The 17,037-nt window shown below is 35.3% G+C and overlaps 1 protein-coding gene across 7 annotated transcripts; it reads right to left on the bottom strand.

Annotated features, from left to right (window-relative positions):
• Positions 1-401: 401 nt before the first annotated feature.
• On the bottom strand, positions 402-15,442 carry LOC137819739 (polyadenylate-binding protein-interacting protein 4). 7 transcript variants are annotated; one of them, XM_068623698.1, is made up of 15 exons: positions 15,171-15,442; positions 12,531-12,697; positions 12,298-12,459; positions 12,002-12,138; positions 11,590-11,783; positions 9,179-9,356; positions 8,840-9,079; positions 2,964-3,091; positions 2,745-2,811; positions 2,592-2,625; positions 2,105-2,331; positions 1,820-1,966; positions 1,209-1,304; positions 1,061-1,117; positions 402-714 (listed from the first exon to the last, which is right to left on the bottom strand). In XM_068623698.1, the coding sequence occupies exons 2-15, from the start codon at positions 12,667-12,669 to the stop codon at positions 685-687; spliced, it is 1,836 nt and encodes a 611-aa protein (XP_068479799.1). In that variant the 5' UTR covers positions 12,670-12,697; positions 15,171-15,442; the 3' UTR covers positions 402-684. The 7 variants fall into 7 exon arrangements, with proteins under 7 accessions (XP_068479799.1, XP_068479801.1, XP_068479800.1 ...); XM_068623700.1 differs by having other exon boundaries at positions 12,531-12,727; positions 15,171-15,313; XM_068623699.1 differs by having other exon boundaries at positions 14,544-15,233.
• Positions 15,443-17,037: the final 1,595 nt, after the last annotated feature.

Genomic DNA, 17,037 nt, shown 5'->3' with positions numbered 1-17,037 from the left:
TAACTCAATTTTCATTAATCTTTCAATTTTTTCTGCAATTCAAACAATTCTACTTTTCTGCTGCTTTTTATTCATTTTCTTTTCCATTCGCCATCTTTCCATCACCAAATTCAAGTTGAGGTTTATTTTTGAGGAAGTTCTAAAGCAAAAAAGCCAATTTCAAGTTCACACTAAAAGATTAAAGCTATGTTTGAGACAACTTTTGCTCCAAAATTACGTTTGCACAAGAAACCCACCCCGTATTAGAAGTGCATACAAAATGTACGGTAATTCAAAGATGCATCATTTCCATCAATCAAACACGCATATGAAATATACCAGTATCTAACTCATAACCTAATGATTGTAGACATAACTAAAGGTCAAAAGAATGGTAGTAATTAAACTAGGGAAGACACACATTAAAGTAAAAGTTGCACAATAATAATAATAATAGTAAGGGCGAAATGTCAATCTGAATATTACATGACAGAAAACTGAGAAATCCCAGAAGATGTACGAGAGAGTATAACAGAAATTAATTTGTATCCCATAATAAGTCAGCTTCCCAGAATTACCAAACTCTCAAGGAAATTCTCCCACAAACTGCAGATATTCTTATCTTTTGAAATTCTTTAAGCCATCACATGGTTCATTCTTTTCAGGCAAAGATCCAAGTACCAGGGAATGCAGCCCACTAGGCTGTCAATAATCCCGTCCCTTATACGGCATCTCCTGTAAAAAAATTGGAAGATTGAGTTTCCAAAATACTGACCATAGAAGTTATCCTGAAAGCATGTCAAGGAGCTAAGTTTGTTCAAATGTAGATCAAATGTCTAAATGATGAAAAGTCCTTCTCCGTGTCTCTTACAAGGAAGGATGTTCAACATCGGCATATATATTAAACCATTGAGAGAACTACTTTTATCACGTGTCTTTCTCTCACTAAGATACACAAAATTAAAAAATACACAAATGAATCCTTCTAATCAGAGTAATGGAAAAGGGAAAACAATTTTGGAATAAATATCAGAAAAAGAAATAAAAACTAAAATTTATGAGCAAACATGCGAGTCCTTACAGGTTGGTAACTTGGCACATATAAAACTTGCCTAGGATGACCCATAAGTTGTCCATACTGCAATAAGATTAAAATTTTAAATAGCTGAGACTATCTTTTGACCATTAAGAGTCACCAAAGAGTAACTACAAGTGAAATGAAATCCCACCTGTGGTCCATTTGGATGAAAATATGGTTGGGATGGCATTTGTGCCACTTGTGGATTATACATGACAGGCTGCGGCCCTGCAAAAGTAGTTCCAACCTGCAAAACATAAGCAATTTAATCAAACAGAAGTCAGAGGTTACCGAATACAACTTTTCAACCTCACTATGAAAAGATAGGCCAATTTGGCACTTTACCAACAAGTTGAATAATACTATGATTTGCTTAAAAATTTTCTCACCAAACAAACAGTCTCAAAGCATGGTCTGCAGAGATGAGAAACAAGACCAGCAAGTAGTCACTAACATTAATCCTTTTTTACATCCCATAACTAATCAGGAAATTCATGGATTAATAAAATAAGTTGGAGGACCAATCCAACCCAGTAGTCATTGAAACGTACACCAGAAGCACCATTCCATTCAATATCGGTTCATGACAACAAACAGAAATATTGTTAGACCTAGGCAATCAATATAAATAATACATACACTGGACGCCTAGAAGAAAACCTTATAAAAGAACTCGGTGAAAATATGAAAACAATAACTACAATAGTATAGTACATAATTTCCTGATTGCAGAGGGACAATAACATCCCATTAAATACTTACTCCAATACCCATGGGCATGGCTGGCATATTTGGTACGGTAGATACAGTAGCAGGGTAATAGAAGGAACCATCAGACACTGGGGAGCGGGGCCTAGCATGTGCTTGGGATGGCATAAAACTCTTTGCATTAGGGTTGAGTTTGAACTCCTGAATACAACAACAAAGGGGAAGCTCTGAGAATGACAATTATATAAAAAGAAATAAATTGTGTCTACCTTCAAATAAATTATCAGCAGTCATAGGTGCAATTTCCAACTTTATAAGGTCAATCTTGCACTTTCTCACCTTGGCATAGGGATTCAGAGTTGACTTCTCCGAAGACAGGGAACCAACCGAAGAACTCGGTGATAGACCAGGACCAGAGGTTGATGTACCTAGTCTTCCACGTGCAATTACAGACTTTGTTTCCCCAACCGACACATTTTCTTCAGGAGTCTTCAATAAAATATGATTAGAAGATAACCCCCCTTCATCAGAACCATCTTTCTTAGACTCCAGTGATGACCGTAAATCTGCATTAAAAATTGCCAAGATCAGAGAAATATAATACATTATAAAAGAACAAATCAATGAAAAGAAATTTCAACTGCAGGGGAGAGCTTCAATTCAGAAGCATTATCAAATCAAGTACTGGCAAAAGGCTTTAATACTTCCTTCATAATAAACAGAACAATCACTTAAATGACAGTAGTTAGGTTACATCCACATTAGTTTCAGGCACAGTGCTTTCGATCTAATCAATTCGAGGAGCTGAGAAAGAAACTACACAAACCCTGAGATTTTGACAGTTGGACATCCTGAGCTTGCTGCATCAATTAACAGTAAAAAAATAAAGAAAAAGAGAAAGATGAGATTTAAGATTTTATAGCTATCTCGAGTGAGATATTTGAGCAGATACGATATGAGAGTTGTAACTCTGACTCACTATCCAATTTTCTTCCACAGTATTATCATTGGCTCCATGTAGGTTATTAGCTGAGTTCTCCTGAATCCTGTCAGTTGGATTTAAGAATTATGATAATGTTGGCTTTTATGTTTCAAAAGCCCCTTGAGCAGAGAGATTACAATAATTACTATGAATAAAATAATTATATAATTATATAAAGAGAACTGAAAAAATAAAAAGAAAAAAATCAACAAATACCTGCTTTCACCATCTGAAAATGAGCAACTCTGGGCAGGGTGTTCAGATGCTAACTGCTTAGCATGATCATTAGAACCAGAACGACATAAATCCATACCACTTCTTGACTGGGATAATTCGGAGTGATCCTGAGAATTAAAGCAAATGAAATATCAAGCTAAATATAGGAAATTAAGTAATTACTTTATAAGGAACAAGGGAGGAGAAAGCAAGAGTATGAATAAAAAGGAACATCTTATTACTTTGTGTTGCATAACCAGGAGAATTATGTTATAATTAAGTGCAGATTCCATTTTATATTTATTAGGACAGATTTGCTAGTGATTTGATTTTATTTGATTTGTACAACTTTAAACACTCATTATTTCTGGCTTTCATTGCCTATTATTTCTTTCTTTAATTAGGTTGTAAAACAGTCTATAAATAGAGACTGTAATCACATTTGTAAGATATCTCAGAAATATATTTCATCTATTTTTTTCCACTTGGTATCAGAGCTCCTGATCTAGGAGACTCTGCTTCCGCAATTTTTATTTTTTTTAGCCTTCATTACTGTAATTATTTTCCTTCACAACCTTCATTGTTGTAATCATTTTCCTTGACAGCCTTCATTGCTGCAATTATTTTTTTTTGGATAGCCTTCATTGCTGCAACTTTTTTATTTTCCTTATCCTTTCTCCATTGACCACCACCACCACCTTGCACCATTGACCATTACTGCCACCGCCATTGACCACCGCCGACCACCACTGCCGTCGCTCGTCGGAAACTGCACCGCTCGACGGAACTGCCACTGCTCGCCGGAAACCGCCGCCGGCCGCCAGAAACTGCCACCGGAAAATTTTTCCGGCGGATTTTTTTTTTTTTTTTTGTGCGTGAACAGGATCAAATTTTGCCAATCTGAAAAAAGTTGGTTTTGAACTCTCATGGACTCCCTTAGTAAGCCGTCTAGCTATTGTTCCTTTACTATGAGTGGTAAGAGTTCTAGTTTTTTATCCTTTAATGCTTCTAGTACTGAAAATATCTGGATTATAGACTCTGGTGCTACTGATCATATGACACCTCATTCCTCTTTTTTTTCATCCTACACTACTTTATCCGGTAAGCCATATATTACTGTTGCTAATGGTTCCACTACCCCCATTAATGGTTGTGGTAACATTCACCTTCAACCTTCATTTCCTTTAAAAAATGTGCTTCATGTTCCCAAACTATCCAATAACCTCTTGTCTATTCAAAAGATTACCCAAGATTTAAATTGTGCAGTGGTATTTTTCCCTTCCCATTGTGTTTTTCAGGATCTTGCCACGGGGAAGACTATTGGAATTGCTAAAGAGCAGGGCGGGTTATATTATTTACAGCATGAAGAAAGTAAAAAGGGTGCTAGACTACAGGCACACACTTCTAATTTTCAGCAAGGTCGTGAATCTTGGTCATCCTCTCAGATATGGCTTCAACACAGACGTCTTGGTCATCCTCCATTTAGTACCCTAAAGTCCTTATTTCCTGTTTTATTTACAAAAGTGTCTGTTGAGTCATTTCATTGTGATGTTTGTCAGTTTGCTAAACACCATCGGACAATTTTTCCTCCCAATGGTAATAAAAGTTCTAAACATTTTGATCTTATTCATTCAGATGTATGGGGACCTTCACCTATTCCTAATATCTCGGGTGCAAAATGGTTTGTTTCATTTATTGATGATTGTACTCGGGTTACTTGGATATTCCTCATGAAAGATAAGTCTGAAGTTTTTCACTTGTTTGTAAAGTTTTACAGAATGATTCAAACACAATTTGAAAGTCCAATTAAGAGATTGCGTTCTGATAATGGAAGAGAATATGTGAACCAAAACCTTTCCAAGTTCCTTGAGGAAAATGGAGTTGTTCATGAATTAACCTGTGTGGACACTCCTCAACAAAATGGGGTTGCTGAAAGGAAAAATCGTCATCTCCTTGAGGTTACTCGAGCTTTACTTTTCCAAACATCTGTTCCTAGATCTTACTGGGGGAAGCAGTCCTTACTGCCACTTATTTGATTAATAGATTACCCTCTCGGGTTTTAGAGGGTGTTACTCCTATTCAGGTTATGACCACATTCTATCCTTCTATTCCCATGTTGAATAGTCTTCAGAATCGTGTCTTTGGTTGTCCTGCTTTTGTCCATGTTCATAGTCCTTATCGGGGTAAGTTAGATCCTCGTGCCATCAAATGTGTCTTCATCGGTTATGCCCCCAACAAAAAGGGGTACAAATGTTATCATCCTCAAAGTCGTAAAGTGTATATTTCCAAAGATGTCACCTTCCATGAAACAGAGTCTTTCTTTCCTAGTTCTCAGCTTCAGGGGGAGAGTATTCAAGAAGCTGAGGATCTTGAGTTGCCACCTTTTCCTTTGTTGCAGGATTTCGTTCTTAAGGAGGATGACAAAGACCCTGCACCAACATCATTACCAGAGAAGAATAATGAAGACAAATATTTTGGAAAACAATATCAGCGAAGGCAACAAGAACCCGTCCTGGTCGAACAGCAACTTCAATTGTCTGAACCGGAGGTAAGAACTCATACCAGTGAGACTCTTGAGGACACCTTAAATACTGCTTTTGAACCTAACCTAAATGATTTACCTATTGCCTTGAGAAAAGAAAAAAGATCTTGTGCCAAATATCCTATATCCCAATTTGTGTCTACAGAAAAACTTTCTATGCAGCACCAGAGTTTTCTTTCAGCTATTGATTCTATCAAAATCCCTTCATCGGTACAAGAAGCCTTAAAAGATGAGAACTGGATTCGAGCCATGAATGAAGAAATGAGCGCGTTAGAAAGGAATGAGACTTGGGAGATTGTAGAGAGACCAAAAGATAAGAAAGCAGTGGGTTGTAGGTGGATATACACAGTTAAGTATAAGTCTGATGGCACACTCGATCGGTATAAAGCAAGGTTGGTTGCAAAAGGGTACACTCAAACCTATGGGATCGATTATGAGGAGACTTTTGCTCCAGTGGCAAAAATGAATACCGTCAGGATTATTCTCTCCCTGGCAGCACACTTTGGTTGGGCAATGCATCAATTTGATGTTAAAAATGCCTTCTTGCATGGAAGCTTGGAGGAAGAAGTATACATGGAGATTCCACCTGGTTATGGTATTGTTAATGAAGGGAATAAGGCGTGCAGACTTAAGAAGGCCCTATATGGTCTTAAACAATCACCTCGTGCTTGGTTTGGAAGGTTTACTCAAGCTATGGTATCTTTGGGTACCGACAAAGCCAAGGTGACCATACTCTGTTTATAAAACATTCTCAGAATGGTAAACTCACTCTACTTTTGGTCTATGTAGATGATATGATTATTACAGGTGATGATGAGATTGAAAAACAAAATTTGAGGGAGAGACTAGCTGCTCAATTTGAAATGAAGGATCTTGGGAAGCTGAAGTACTTCCTTGGGATAGAGGTTGCTTACTCGAGACAGGGCATCTTTATTTCTCAAAGGAAATACATCCTTGATCTTCTCAAAGAGATTGGTAAGTTGGGTTGTAAGCCCACTGGAGTGCCAATAGAGCAAAATCATAGGATTGGGAATGATGAGGAAAACCCAAAAGTGGAGAAGACACAATATCAAAGACTTGTGGGAAAACTCATTTATCTTTCACACACTAGGCCAGATATAGCCTATGCAGTTAGTGTGGTTAGTCAATTTATGCATGATCCAAGAGAAAGACACTTGCAGGCAGTAGATAAAATTATTCAGTACTTAAAAGCCTCTCCAGGAAAAGGATTGCTATTCAAAAAGGGGGAAAACTTATCCATGAAAGTATATACTGATGCTGACTATGCAGGATCGATTGTTGATAGGAGATCCACCACAGGCTACTGCATGTTCTTGGGTGGAAATCTGGTGACATGGAGGAGCAAGAAGCAAAATGTAGTTGCAAGATCAAGTGCAGAGGCAGAATTTAGAGCCATGGCTCAAGGGGTGTGTGAACTCTTATGGATGAAGATCATACTTGATGACCTAAAAATAAAATATGAAGCTCCTATGGGTTTGGCATGTGATAATAAGTCCGCTATCAGTATTGCACACAATCCGGTTCAACATGATCGAACAAAGCACGTAGAGATAGACCGACACTTTATTAAAGAGAAGTTGGATGATGGTCTTATAGCCACTGAGTACATCCCTTCAAGACTCCAATTGGCAGATATGTTTACTAAGGGACTTCCCACAAAACAATTCGAAGATCTTACTTGCAAGTTGGGAATGATAGATATACATTCACCAACTTGAGGGGGAGTGTTGCATAATCAGGAGAATTATGTTATAATTAAGTGCAGATTCCATTTTATATTTATTAGGACAGATTTGCTAGTGATTTGATTTTATTTGATTTGTACAACTTTAAACACTCATTATTTCTGGCTTTCATTGCCTATTATTTCTTTCTTTAATTAGGTTGTAAAACAGTCTATAAATAGAGATTGTAATCACATTTGTAAGATATCTCAAAAATATATTTCATCTATTTTTTTCCACTCTTTGTTTTGGACACAATTTACAAAATTTGTGATATGTTTAAATGTTAAACTTGTACTTATTTCAAAAACAGGAGACTGAAACATTTAGCACACTTCCAAGCAGAAATTATACACAAAAATTATCATAACTCAGTACTAAAACAAGAGTTGCAACATTGAAACGTCGCCTTCCCCCATCTTAGGCTGGAATTTAAGATATTAACACACCCAAAATGGGAATTGGATATACTGTGTTTGTCAAAACCAAGATCCTTAAGGTTTGGGTGGGGTGAGGATGAAAGATCATGACTAGGTGCTTGAAACACAAGTACTGAAAAATATAACAGGGCTTTCTACATATAAAATACAACAAGTAATTAAAACATGTAATATAATACCACCAAATATCAAGCGAGAATTTCAGGTATTTATTTCATAGTTATTGCATTGTCTTGTTGAAATTTAAATTTGATAGTGATTATGGAAAGGAAGGAAAAAATAGCAGAAAGATAACAGAAGAGGTTAATTCAAATGAAGGCCCAGAACAAACTCAGTTCATGGGTTTCAGAAACCAAAAGAAGAAACAAGATACACACCAAAGTGATTTGTGATCCAAGTGAAAGGGAAGTTGAGAATTAAGAGACAAAGAGGTTGGGCGTTTGAGATAGAGAAGAGGAATTTGAATGATTCAGAGAGGTCAAGACAAAGGAGATGTAGGAATTTCAGATCTCTCAGAAGAAAGTTGCGGTCTTTCAACCCATCACCGCAAGGCTCACCCAGCTCACCAAACTCAAATGATTCAATGGTTCCGGCATGTCTACCCAGGGTTGCCACCCCAATCTTGCAGTTTAACAATACTCAATACAGGCAGGATCATGTGACCCCTCCAAGTAAGGTCACGATAATGTTGACAGCAATAGGATAGGATACTGTTTAATGGTGTTCCCAAGTTAAAACGAGTGTGTTTCCAAGGCCTAGATCACACTCCTGTCAGAGATGTGTGTGCAAATGGTGATTAAGAAAAATATAGATTCATATTTATTATAATTGAGACAAACGGTTTTCACCATACAGGAAAACTGAAGTAAAAGCACTGAGAAGAAAATGTCATCCAGTTATCTCACTCATAATTTGAAGCCAAGGGGGAAAGTTAGAGGTAAAATAATTACTATAAAATTCCCATAACAGATAAATCATTTATGCAGAAACATGATTAGCCTCCCAAACAGCTAACACGCTCTTCCCGATGTAACACTCGTACCCTAGTATTCAGTACAAGATAGGACACCAGTAACATTCAAAGTGACAAATGATTTAAAGTATAGTCTAACTAAAATATAATACATATATAACTGGTTGAGGAGGTACCACAGAGGAGAAATTTGCCAATTTTTGAGCTCCATTATTGCCTTTCTGACCACTAACTTCACCTGGTCTCTTGATGACTAAACCATAAATATTATCAAACCTTTCAGAATTGTGTGAATCCGAATCCAACAACTTATCCTCATTTTCGTCATATCCACTATCATCAACAGTGTTACCCCTATAGACTGAAGAGAATCTGGTTTCTTCATCAATATCAAAGTTATGGTAAAGGCCTCTTTCCTGTTGATAAAAATCAGTTTGAGGAATCCAAATAGATAATTAAATAAAATGTTACACAAATTCACAAAAGGAGAAAAAAGCCATTGAAGCCACACCAACCTCTGCTAGATGGAGATCTTGGGTTTCCTCACCCTCAATTTCTCTTGCAATTCTTAAAGCTTGCTTTTCCAACTCTCTTGTCTGCGGCCCTTTTTCAAGTTTTGTTGTATATAACTCCTCATTGAATGTGCTTTTTACACCGAATAACATTTTGTTCGTTTCAAACTGATCCCATCCCCTAAAAAAATACAAAAATAATTGTTAATGTAAGAAACAAAACAGAAGATCTGTTAAGAATTGTAACCTGAATGTAAAAAATGGTAGTAGAGACGTAATTGAGCCTGATCTTTTTGAGTAAAGACCTAGCACAAAGTTCTTATTTCCATTTTGCTATATCAGAATAGTTAATTATGCCAATATATTTTCAATAATTCAACCAGGAACATTTTTTAGCTTCCATAATATCTCTTAAACATCTACCATTTGTGTCTTAGATCATATTTTTAATAAACACTTGAATTTAGAGATGGCTACAAGTATATATATATATATATATATTATAAAGATGAGTACAAGTATATCTCAAAGAGGAAGGCTACAACCTATGTTCCTTAACCTAAAGCTAGGTAGACCAAAAAACAACTTTTATAAGCTGTACAACAAAACAATATCATATATTTCAACACTCCCCCTCGTGTTGAAGTATATACAAAGCTAGGAACGTATAAATTGAATTATAGGCTCTCTTGATATATAGTCATAGATCTATATTCAACTCCTGCACTAGATCTGGCAACAACAATTTGTTTCTAACTCTTCCAAGAAATAATATTCCCTCCAATGAATACACAACATCATGTGGTGGACCCCTATCACTGGGACAGTAAACCCAATCTGCATCAATATACTCTAAGATTTGAGTATTTCCCTTGTCCTCACAAACTATTGTTGTCGTGGAGCCTTTTTGACATATTAGAGAATGTGAATCATAGCATTCCAATGGTCAATGCCACGATTAAGCACAAATTGACTAACAACTCCAATTGAATAAGTGATACAAGGTTTTGTAATAGTGAGATATATAAGACAACATTTTCTTTGTTAAACTACAACATCTTCCTAATATTGAGCCACTTCAATACCAAGAAAGAATTTCAAATAGTCAAGATCTTTGGTCTGAAAGTGACTGACTAAGTGTTCTTTTAGTTGGGAAATCTGAGTGGCATCATTTCCTGTTCTAATTATATCATCAACATAAATCGTGAACACACTTCTTAGGGGAAGTATGTATGACAATAGAAAACTGAATAATCTGTCTCACTCCATAGATTTGCACAATATGACTAAATTTACCAAACCAAGCGCTAGGTGATTGATTCAATCCATAGAGAGAATGATGTATTTACAAATTCAAGAGATCACTGCGTGTAAATCTATTCCTCAAAGTCACCATGAAGGAAGTCGTTTTTAATGTCAAGTCGGTGAAGTGGCTAATGATGAATAGCAACCAGAGCAATTAAACTGTGTTGATACCGAGCTTTAAGGCAATCAACTTCACTAGTAGGCCCTACTTTTAACATCAGACACCCATCAACAACCAATAGTCTTGGTCAAGGTTTGTGTGAAGGACTTTGCATGAAGATCATACTTGATGACCTTGAAATAAAGATTAACATCCTTATGCAATTCTACTGTCAGCCATAAGCATTATACATAATCCAATCCAACACTATAGTACCAAACATACTAAAATTAATAGTCACTTCATCAAAGATAATCTTAACAGGGGCCTAGTGGTTACAACCGGTGCCTCTAATGGGTTTTAGATAGCAAACATTTACCACTAAAAGACTTCCTCATGACAGATTTCAGGATATTCTACAGCAGCTTGAACCTTTGCTACATGTGAAAGCATATCATGGTAGCCACTAAAGAGCAAGGTCAAAGAACGGTGACAAGTCTTATGGTCGAGCAAAGTGACTCGGTGGCTGGAGGGTGGCACATGGACTTCACACGCCTGGCTTTCAGCATGTGACTAGGAGAATTAGTCACACCAAATTTGGCGCTTGCCAAAGATAAAGGCAGTGGCTGATGACAAAGGACAACTAAAAGGCAATGACGAGCACTAGTTTGGCATCGCTCGTCATGACGAGTAAGACCACATGCTTGTCAAAGAAAAAGGACACTGAAAGGGTATGTTCCTAGACCTAAAGCTAGGTACATCCAAAAACAATAAGCCTATATGTAAACTTAAAAGGATCATACTACAGTTTCTGAGCCAACTTAAAGAACAACAGAGGAGACTGATGAGCATGCATCTGGGTGTCAAGCCTTCAAGGCAAAAAAAAACAATTCTGTTTCAGAAAAAAACAGCCTAGTGCTTTAAAGTGTGTTTGTGTGGGATCCACAGAAAGTAACCCATCATTCATGAAAGAAAGTTTTTAAGTAAAACAAGAGAAATATGAAAACACCTATTCCAAGGGCCATCAAAGATATTTTCCAGTTCAGGGCATTCTGGATCATCTTCATCAGGTACCCATCGCTGTAATTCTCTGCCTGTCTCAACATGTCGAGATTGAGATATTACTGAATCAACCATGATCTCATGATGCATGTCATCATAGTGAGGTGCACTAGTTTGGCCATCTCTGAAAACAGAAACATCCTGCCAAAATGACGAAGAAAGAAACATTTTCAGGAAACAGATTGACAGCATGTTCAATGCAACTTCACCTAATCCTGAAGAGCTGAACTTTCCCAACACCATTCATTACTATATCGATTCATTTTTTTTGTTAGTTTGTTTTTAAACAACATAGAATTTAAACTTGAATTACTATCATGATTTTCTCAGCACACAGCAAATATATGAAAGACAGCAACCTTTGCTATAACTTGTACAAGGTCATTGGAAGGTATAATTAAAGTCTTAGAAGGAGCTTTGCTGAAAGATTCTACACGAAATCTCTGTCCTTGCAAGGAGCCATCCTTTGTCAAACAAGCCATTTTCAAAATGATTCCTAAAAGAACAGTAATGAGTAGCAAAAATATGACAAATTTTATATGATCTATAAATATATTAATAAAACTAGAAGCTGCAATATATTAACTAAAACAAAGAAAAATATCACTGTCCTCAATATAAAAAGAATTAATCACACAAGCATAATGAAACATACCATAATCTTTGTCAGTATTTGTTGCATGAAATATTCCAGAGTATATAGATCCGTTTTTCACCTGGGCTTCCACATGCTGCCCAATAAGGCATGATGTTAAATATACTAGTCGATCATGTGAAGGACTCCCATAACTACCACCTTTATTGTCAGACACTACACCTGTAACCATAAATATCAGCAAAGTAACAAGTAAAATAGAAAACAATAAAAAAGTCAGATCTGAAGTTCACCTGTACTCGGTAATCTGCTGCTGGCATTTGACTTTCCAGAGGGGATCTTGTAATCAGACTTAGTTGCTCCGTCTTTCTCAGATTTTCGACGGATGTATCCATTAGATGATTTAGGCTGCCCAATTTGTTCCAAATTCATCCTCACCCACAGCCCTTGTTCCACTAACCTAGAACACTTATGAAATCAATTTTCAAGACTTCATTCTATAAAAAGATGGTAAAGAAAGGGTACACACATATATTCATAAAACAAAAATCTAAAAAGACTAAACAAACATTACAATGCAAAAGCGTATGAAATAAAATAACCACAGAATATAGGCAATCCAGACACTTTATATAACACAGGTACAATACAACACTTAAAAATTCAAGTATGATACAGACTATTTATGTTAACATGAATTGGAAAAAAAAAAAACACTCTACCCAAATGCACAATATTTGAAAAGAGACATGGATAGTTTCTAATTAATACATGATTTCATCCGTGGATGATAATCAAAATTGATAAAAGAAAGGGAAAAGAAAAATACCAGTAGAGTAGTGATCATTTTTATAATTATCAAGCAAAAATAGTTGCATGTCATTCCTTTGCCCATACCACAATATATTCCCTCCCCTATCAACATGCACAAGAATTACATATGTTTCCCTATCTATGTTAGAATGTCCAAAAGAGCATCATTAGTCTTACTCAAAATAAGTCTTGACTATATAATTGTCTATTATTTACTATAGCATTAAGGATACAAAGGAGAAGATAGAGAAATATTTAATTTTAGTCCTGTGAGGACTTTTTCGGTGGTCAAGATATGATAGGATATAAATATAAATTAAAAACATGATAGGATAAACATTAATAATATTCAATGTTTGATGCAAATCATGATTGACCAGAAAACAATATCTTGCAATGGTGGTGACAATGCTCTTGATGATAGTGGTAGTGATGGCAGTAATGAGATGTTAGCAACAATGATAGCAGCAACATTATTGGTGATAATAATGACAGTGGTAATATCAAGATGATAGTGATGATGGCAGTGGCGATGAAGGAGAGAGTGATAACAACAATGGTGGTAGTTAACATAACAATGATGCTAATGGTTAACAATAATGACAACATAAGTAGTGACATTAATGGCGGTGGTGGTGACAATGTATTGATAGTTGCTATGATGAAGATTATGTGATGATAGTGATGATCAAAATGAGAATGATGGTTACAATGATGTGACAATGGTAGAAGTGGTACCAAAAGTTTTGACAACAATGGTGAAATGGTGGTAGTTGTTGTGTTGTGACGGAAATGATGATGATAGTGGAAACTATATATATGGGGTGGTGGTGGCAACAAAGAAGATGGTAGTGGTCACAGGGACAACAATGAAAACAGTGGTAAAAGTGGTGGCAATGACAACTAGGACAGTGATGACAAGGGTACTGATGATGATACTGGTTGTAATGAAGGGGGTAGTGTGAGAGTAGGAGCAAGGTCAACTATCCTATCTTATTATAACTCAGCTTCCCTTACACTAGTAGGATAGGAAAAATAATCAAGTAAGGAGATCATATCATGCCAATGTAGCAATCAAGAACGGGAGGATATTTATCCTTTCCTATCCTATTATGTCCTAGAACACCAAACGACCCTTAAAAATATGTATAATAACTTACAAACATATATATATATATATAGAGAGAGAGAGAGAGATGTTAGAGATCTTACACCAACTAGAAATATGATCATATTATAGCAAATAAGTGGATGCATTCAATTTTGTGAAGTTGAGTTCAACTTAAAGTTTACTTTCTAAAATAGTAAGAGTTTATCCTAGCAAGGATTTTGGGACATATTGTCTCCCCCTTAAAATATTTAATCTCACACTCGGGATGTATATTCCTCTGCCTGGGTGTATTGAAAATCCTACATTGACTAAAGACATAGTCATGTTATAACATATAAACAAGTACGAACCTCACCTTAGAAACATATAAATAAATACAAACCTCTTCTTAGTAACGAGTTTTGTGAGTGTGTTTGGGGGGAGCTGTGTGTTTTCCTTTTACCAGCAAAAGAACTGTATTTGTCTTAATCCAAAACATCCAAAGCCCCAGTGACTCTGAAAACACACCATTTTACTCCTCAAACTCCAGATCCCTTTACTTTGTTATAGGTCAATCTTGTCCGAGCAAAATCAACCTTCAAAACTAAAAACCCAAAAATCATTCCACTATTACTAAACCTAAAACATAGCGTGGAAATTAGAACCTCAATGCCCTCGACATAACACCAACTACCAACATCGAGGTCTTCAAAATTTCAAACAACACCTCCAACAGTTGACTACAAAGCCTAGGGTAGCAGAGCCATAATTTTTTCTTCGTAATGAAGCTTCGTTTTCACTTTTCCTTAAACTTGATCAATTTCCCACTCCTCTCCCTCGTCAATTAGAAACTTAATCAACCAATTAAATTTTTTACCGGTGCATTGAGGAACGAACAAATGCACGAGAAATTTCGCCATCCAGGAATGAAGCGAATGCAGATATTGTTGATTTTGAAATTGAAATTACAGACGAAACAAAAAGAGTGGTGTTGGTAGGTTTGACAGAATTGGAAAAGAGAAAACGATACCTGCGATCAGAATAAGAATCGCGTTGAAGGGTGTGGGGCTAGGGATGAAAACGACGTCGCAGCGACGGAAAGAGAATCAGAATCAGAGTTCTTCTTCCTTTGGGTTTCAAAGGCGTGGAGAGAACAGAGAAAAAAAATTGAAAAGAAACTAACCATAAAGCTTCAAAGCACTTAACAATTTTTGCGAGGGTAAACAATTAATTAATTAACGTTAACCATTAGAGATAATTGTAAATTACGATCGTTAATTCATCTCTTAAAAACTATCATTCATTAGGAGTCAAGATAAAGTCAATTATCATTCTATCCCCTCGTGTATGCCAATTCTCAATGCCAATTTTTTTTATTTTAATATATTAAATTAAATATGTTTTTGGTGTCTCTTTAGTAAAATAAATTTTAGTATGAAAATAATTGGAATATATCCTTCTATATTTAGTTATAGTGGACCTACAATCAAAATAATAACAAATTTTTGAAAAAAAACTAATAATCATTTTATATATAAAATTATCTATTATAATTATTTTCATACTACATATAACTTAATAGTCTAAAGTTTGAAATAGGGACTAAAACAAATTTCGTGTTATAATACAATGACAAAAAATAATTTTATGTTATAGTATAAGAAGAAGAAAAATATATTTTATCTTTTTTAAATAAAATTTAGAGAGAAAAATGCACTAAAATTATGATTAAATGCTAAACATTTTCTAAAAAAAATGTTTATTTCACTTCACTCTCTATAAAAAAAATTCACTTTCTTCTTTATCAAAAACTTTTCACTCTTAATTGTGGTTGCTTAAACTCTTATATATAAGTTATAATATTAATGTATCTCAAGTCTCTTTTTTTTACTCACATCCTTTTCTCTTAGAGAGAGACAAAACTGTCATTCTTACTTTTTTCATTTTCTCTTTTTTGTAGATATGTACTCTTATTTTTTTCTATGGTTTTTACACCTGCATTACAACACCCACTCAACCAGTAAGTGTGTATTGAGAAACCTAAAATTCTAGAGTAAGCAAAAAGTGAAACCTAAAATTATAGAGTAAGCAAAAGTGTATGAAATGATGACAAAACACTTTCTTCTTCTTTTTTCTTTTTTTTTTTACCAATCTTCAATTAATTTGTTTCCAACGCGCTCTCTTCTCCCGTTCTCCTATTCTATTTTTTCCACTTTCAAAAGAGTAAGTTTTTTTAAAAAAAAAAAAAAAATCATAACACACTACAACGGTAAATGCAACCACGTTTTGTTTTGTGCGTTCCAAATTTATAACGATTTGGAGAGGAATTTAAGCTTATTTACATGTTTATGTTTTGTTCAAAGGCTTCCTGGATACAAAGGTGTAGAAGTCATTAATCCAAAGGTTAAAGAAAAGGTAGAGATGTAGAAGAGGAAGCATAAAGAGGAAGATGAAAACAATGTGTTTATTTATTTATTTTTCTCCTTTGACTCTTTTATGTAAAAGAAAGAGATGACTACTAGAGATATTTTCTTTGTTTTTTAAAAGTTGAAAAACAAAAAAAGCATATCAAATATTGAGTGTTATTACGAAGTGGACTTTAAGCCTAACTCAACCCCATAAAACCGGCTCAATAAGGTGAGGTTTGCACCTATTTATATATTATGAAATGTCCTTATTTCTAGTCGATGTGGGATCTCCAACAAGTGTCTAAGAATTTAGTGAAAAAAAGCACATAAATTGTTCAATTTTGTCCCAAAATTACAAAAATAGGTAAGTTATAAGGTAGAAACATGACTCTAAAGAAATTTCTGAAAAAATTGTGCATGCATTACACACATTTCGTGAAAAAACAAAGTGCTAAAAAGTTGTCATATTCATGCACGACTTTAACTTTG

The sequence above is a fragment of the Phaseolus vulgaris genome, chromosome 10 (assembly GCF_000499845.2).
Source record: "Phaseolus vulgaris cultivar G19833 chromosome 10, P. vulgaris v2.0, whole genome shotgun sequence".
Taxonomy (NCBI): domain Eukaryota; kingdom Viridiplantae; phylum Streptophyta; class Magnoliopsida; order Fabales; family Fabaceae; genus Phaseolus; species Phaseolus vulgaris.
This window is presented reverse-complemented; position numbering and strand designations above follow the sequence as displayed.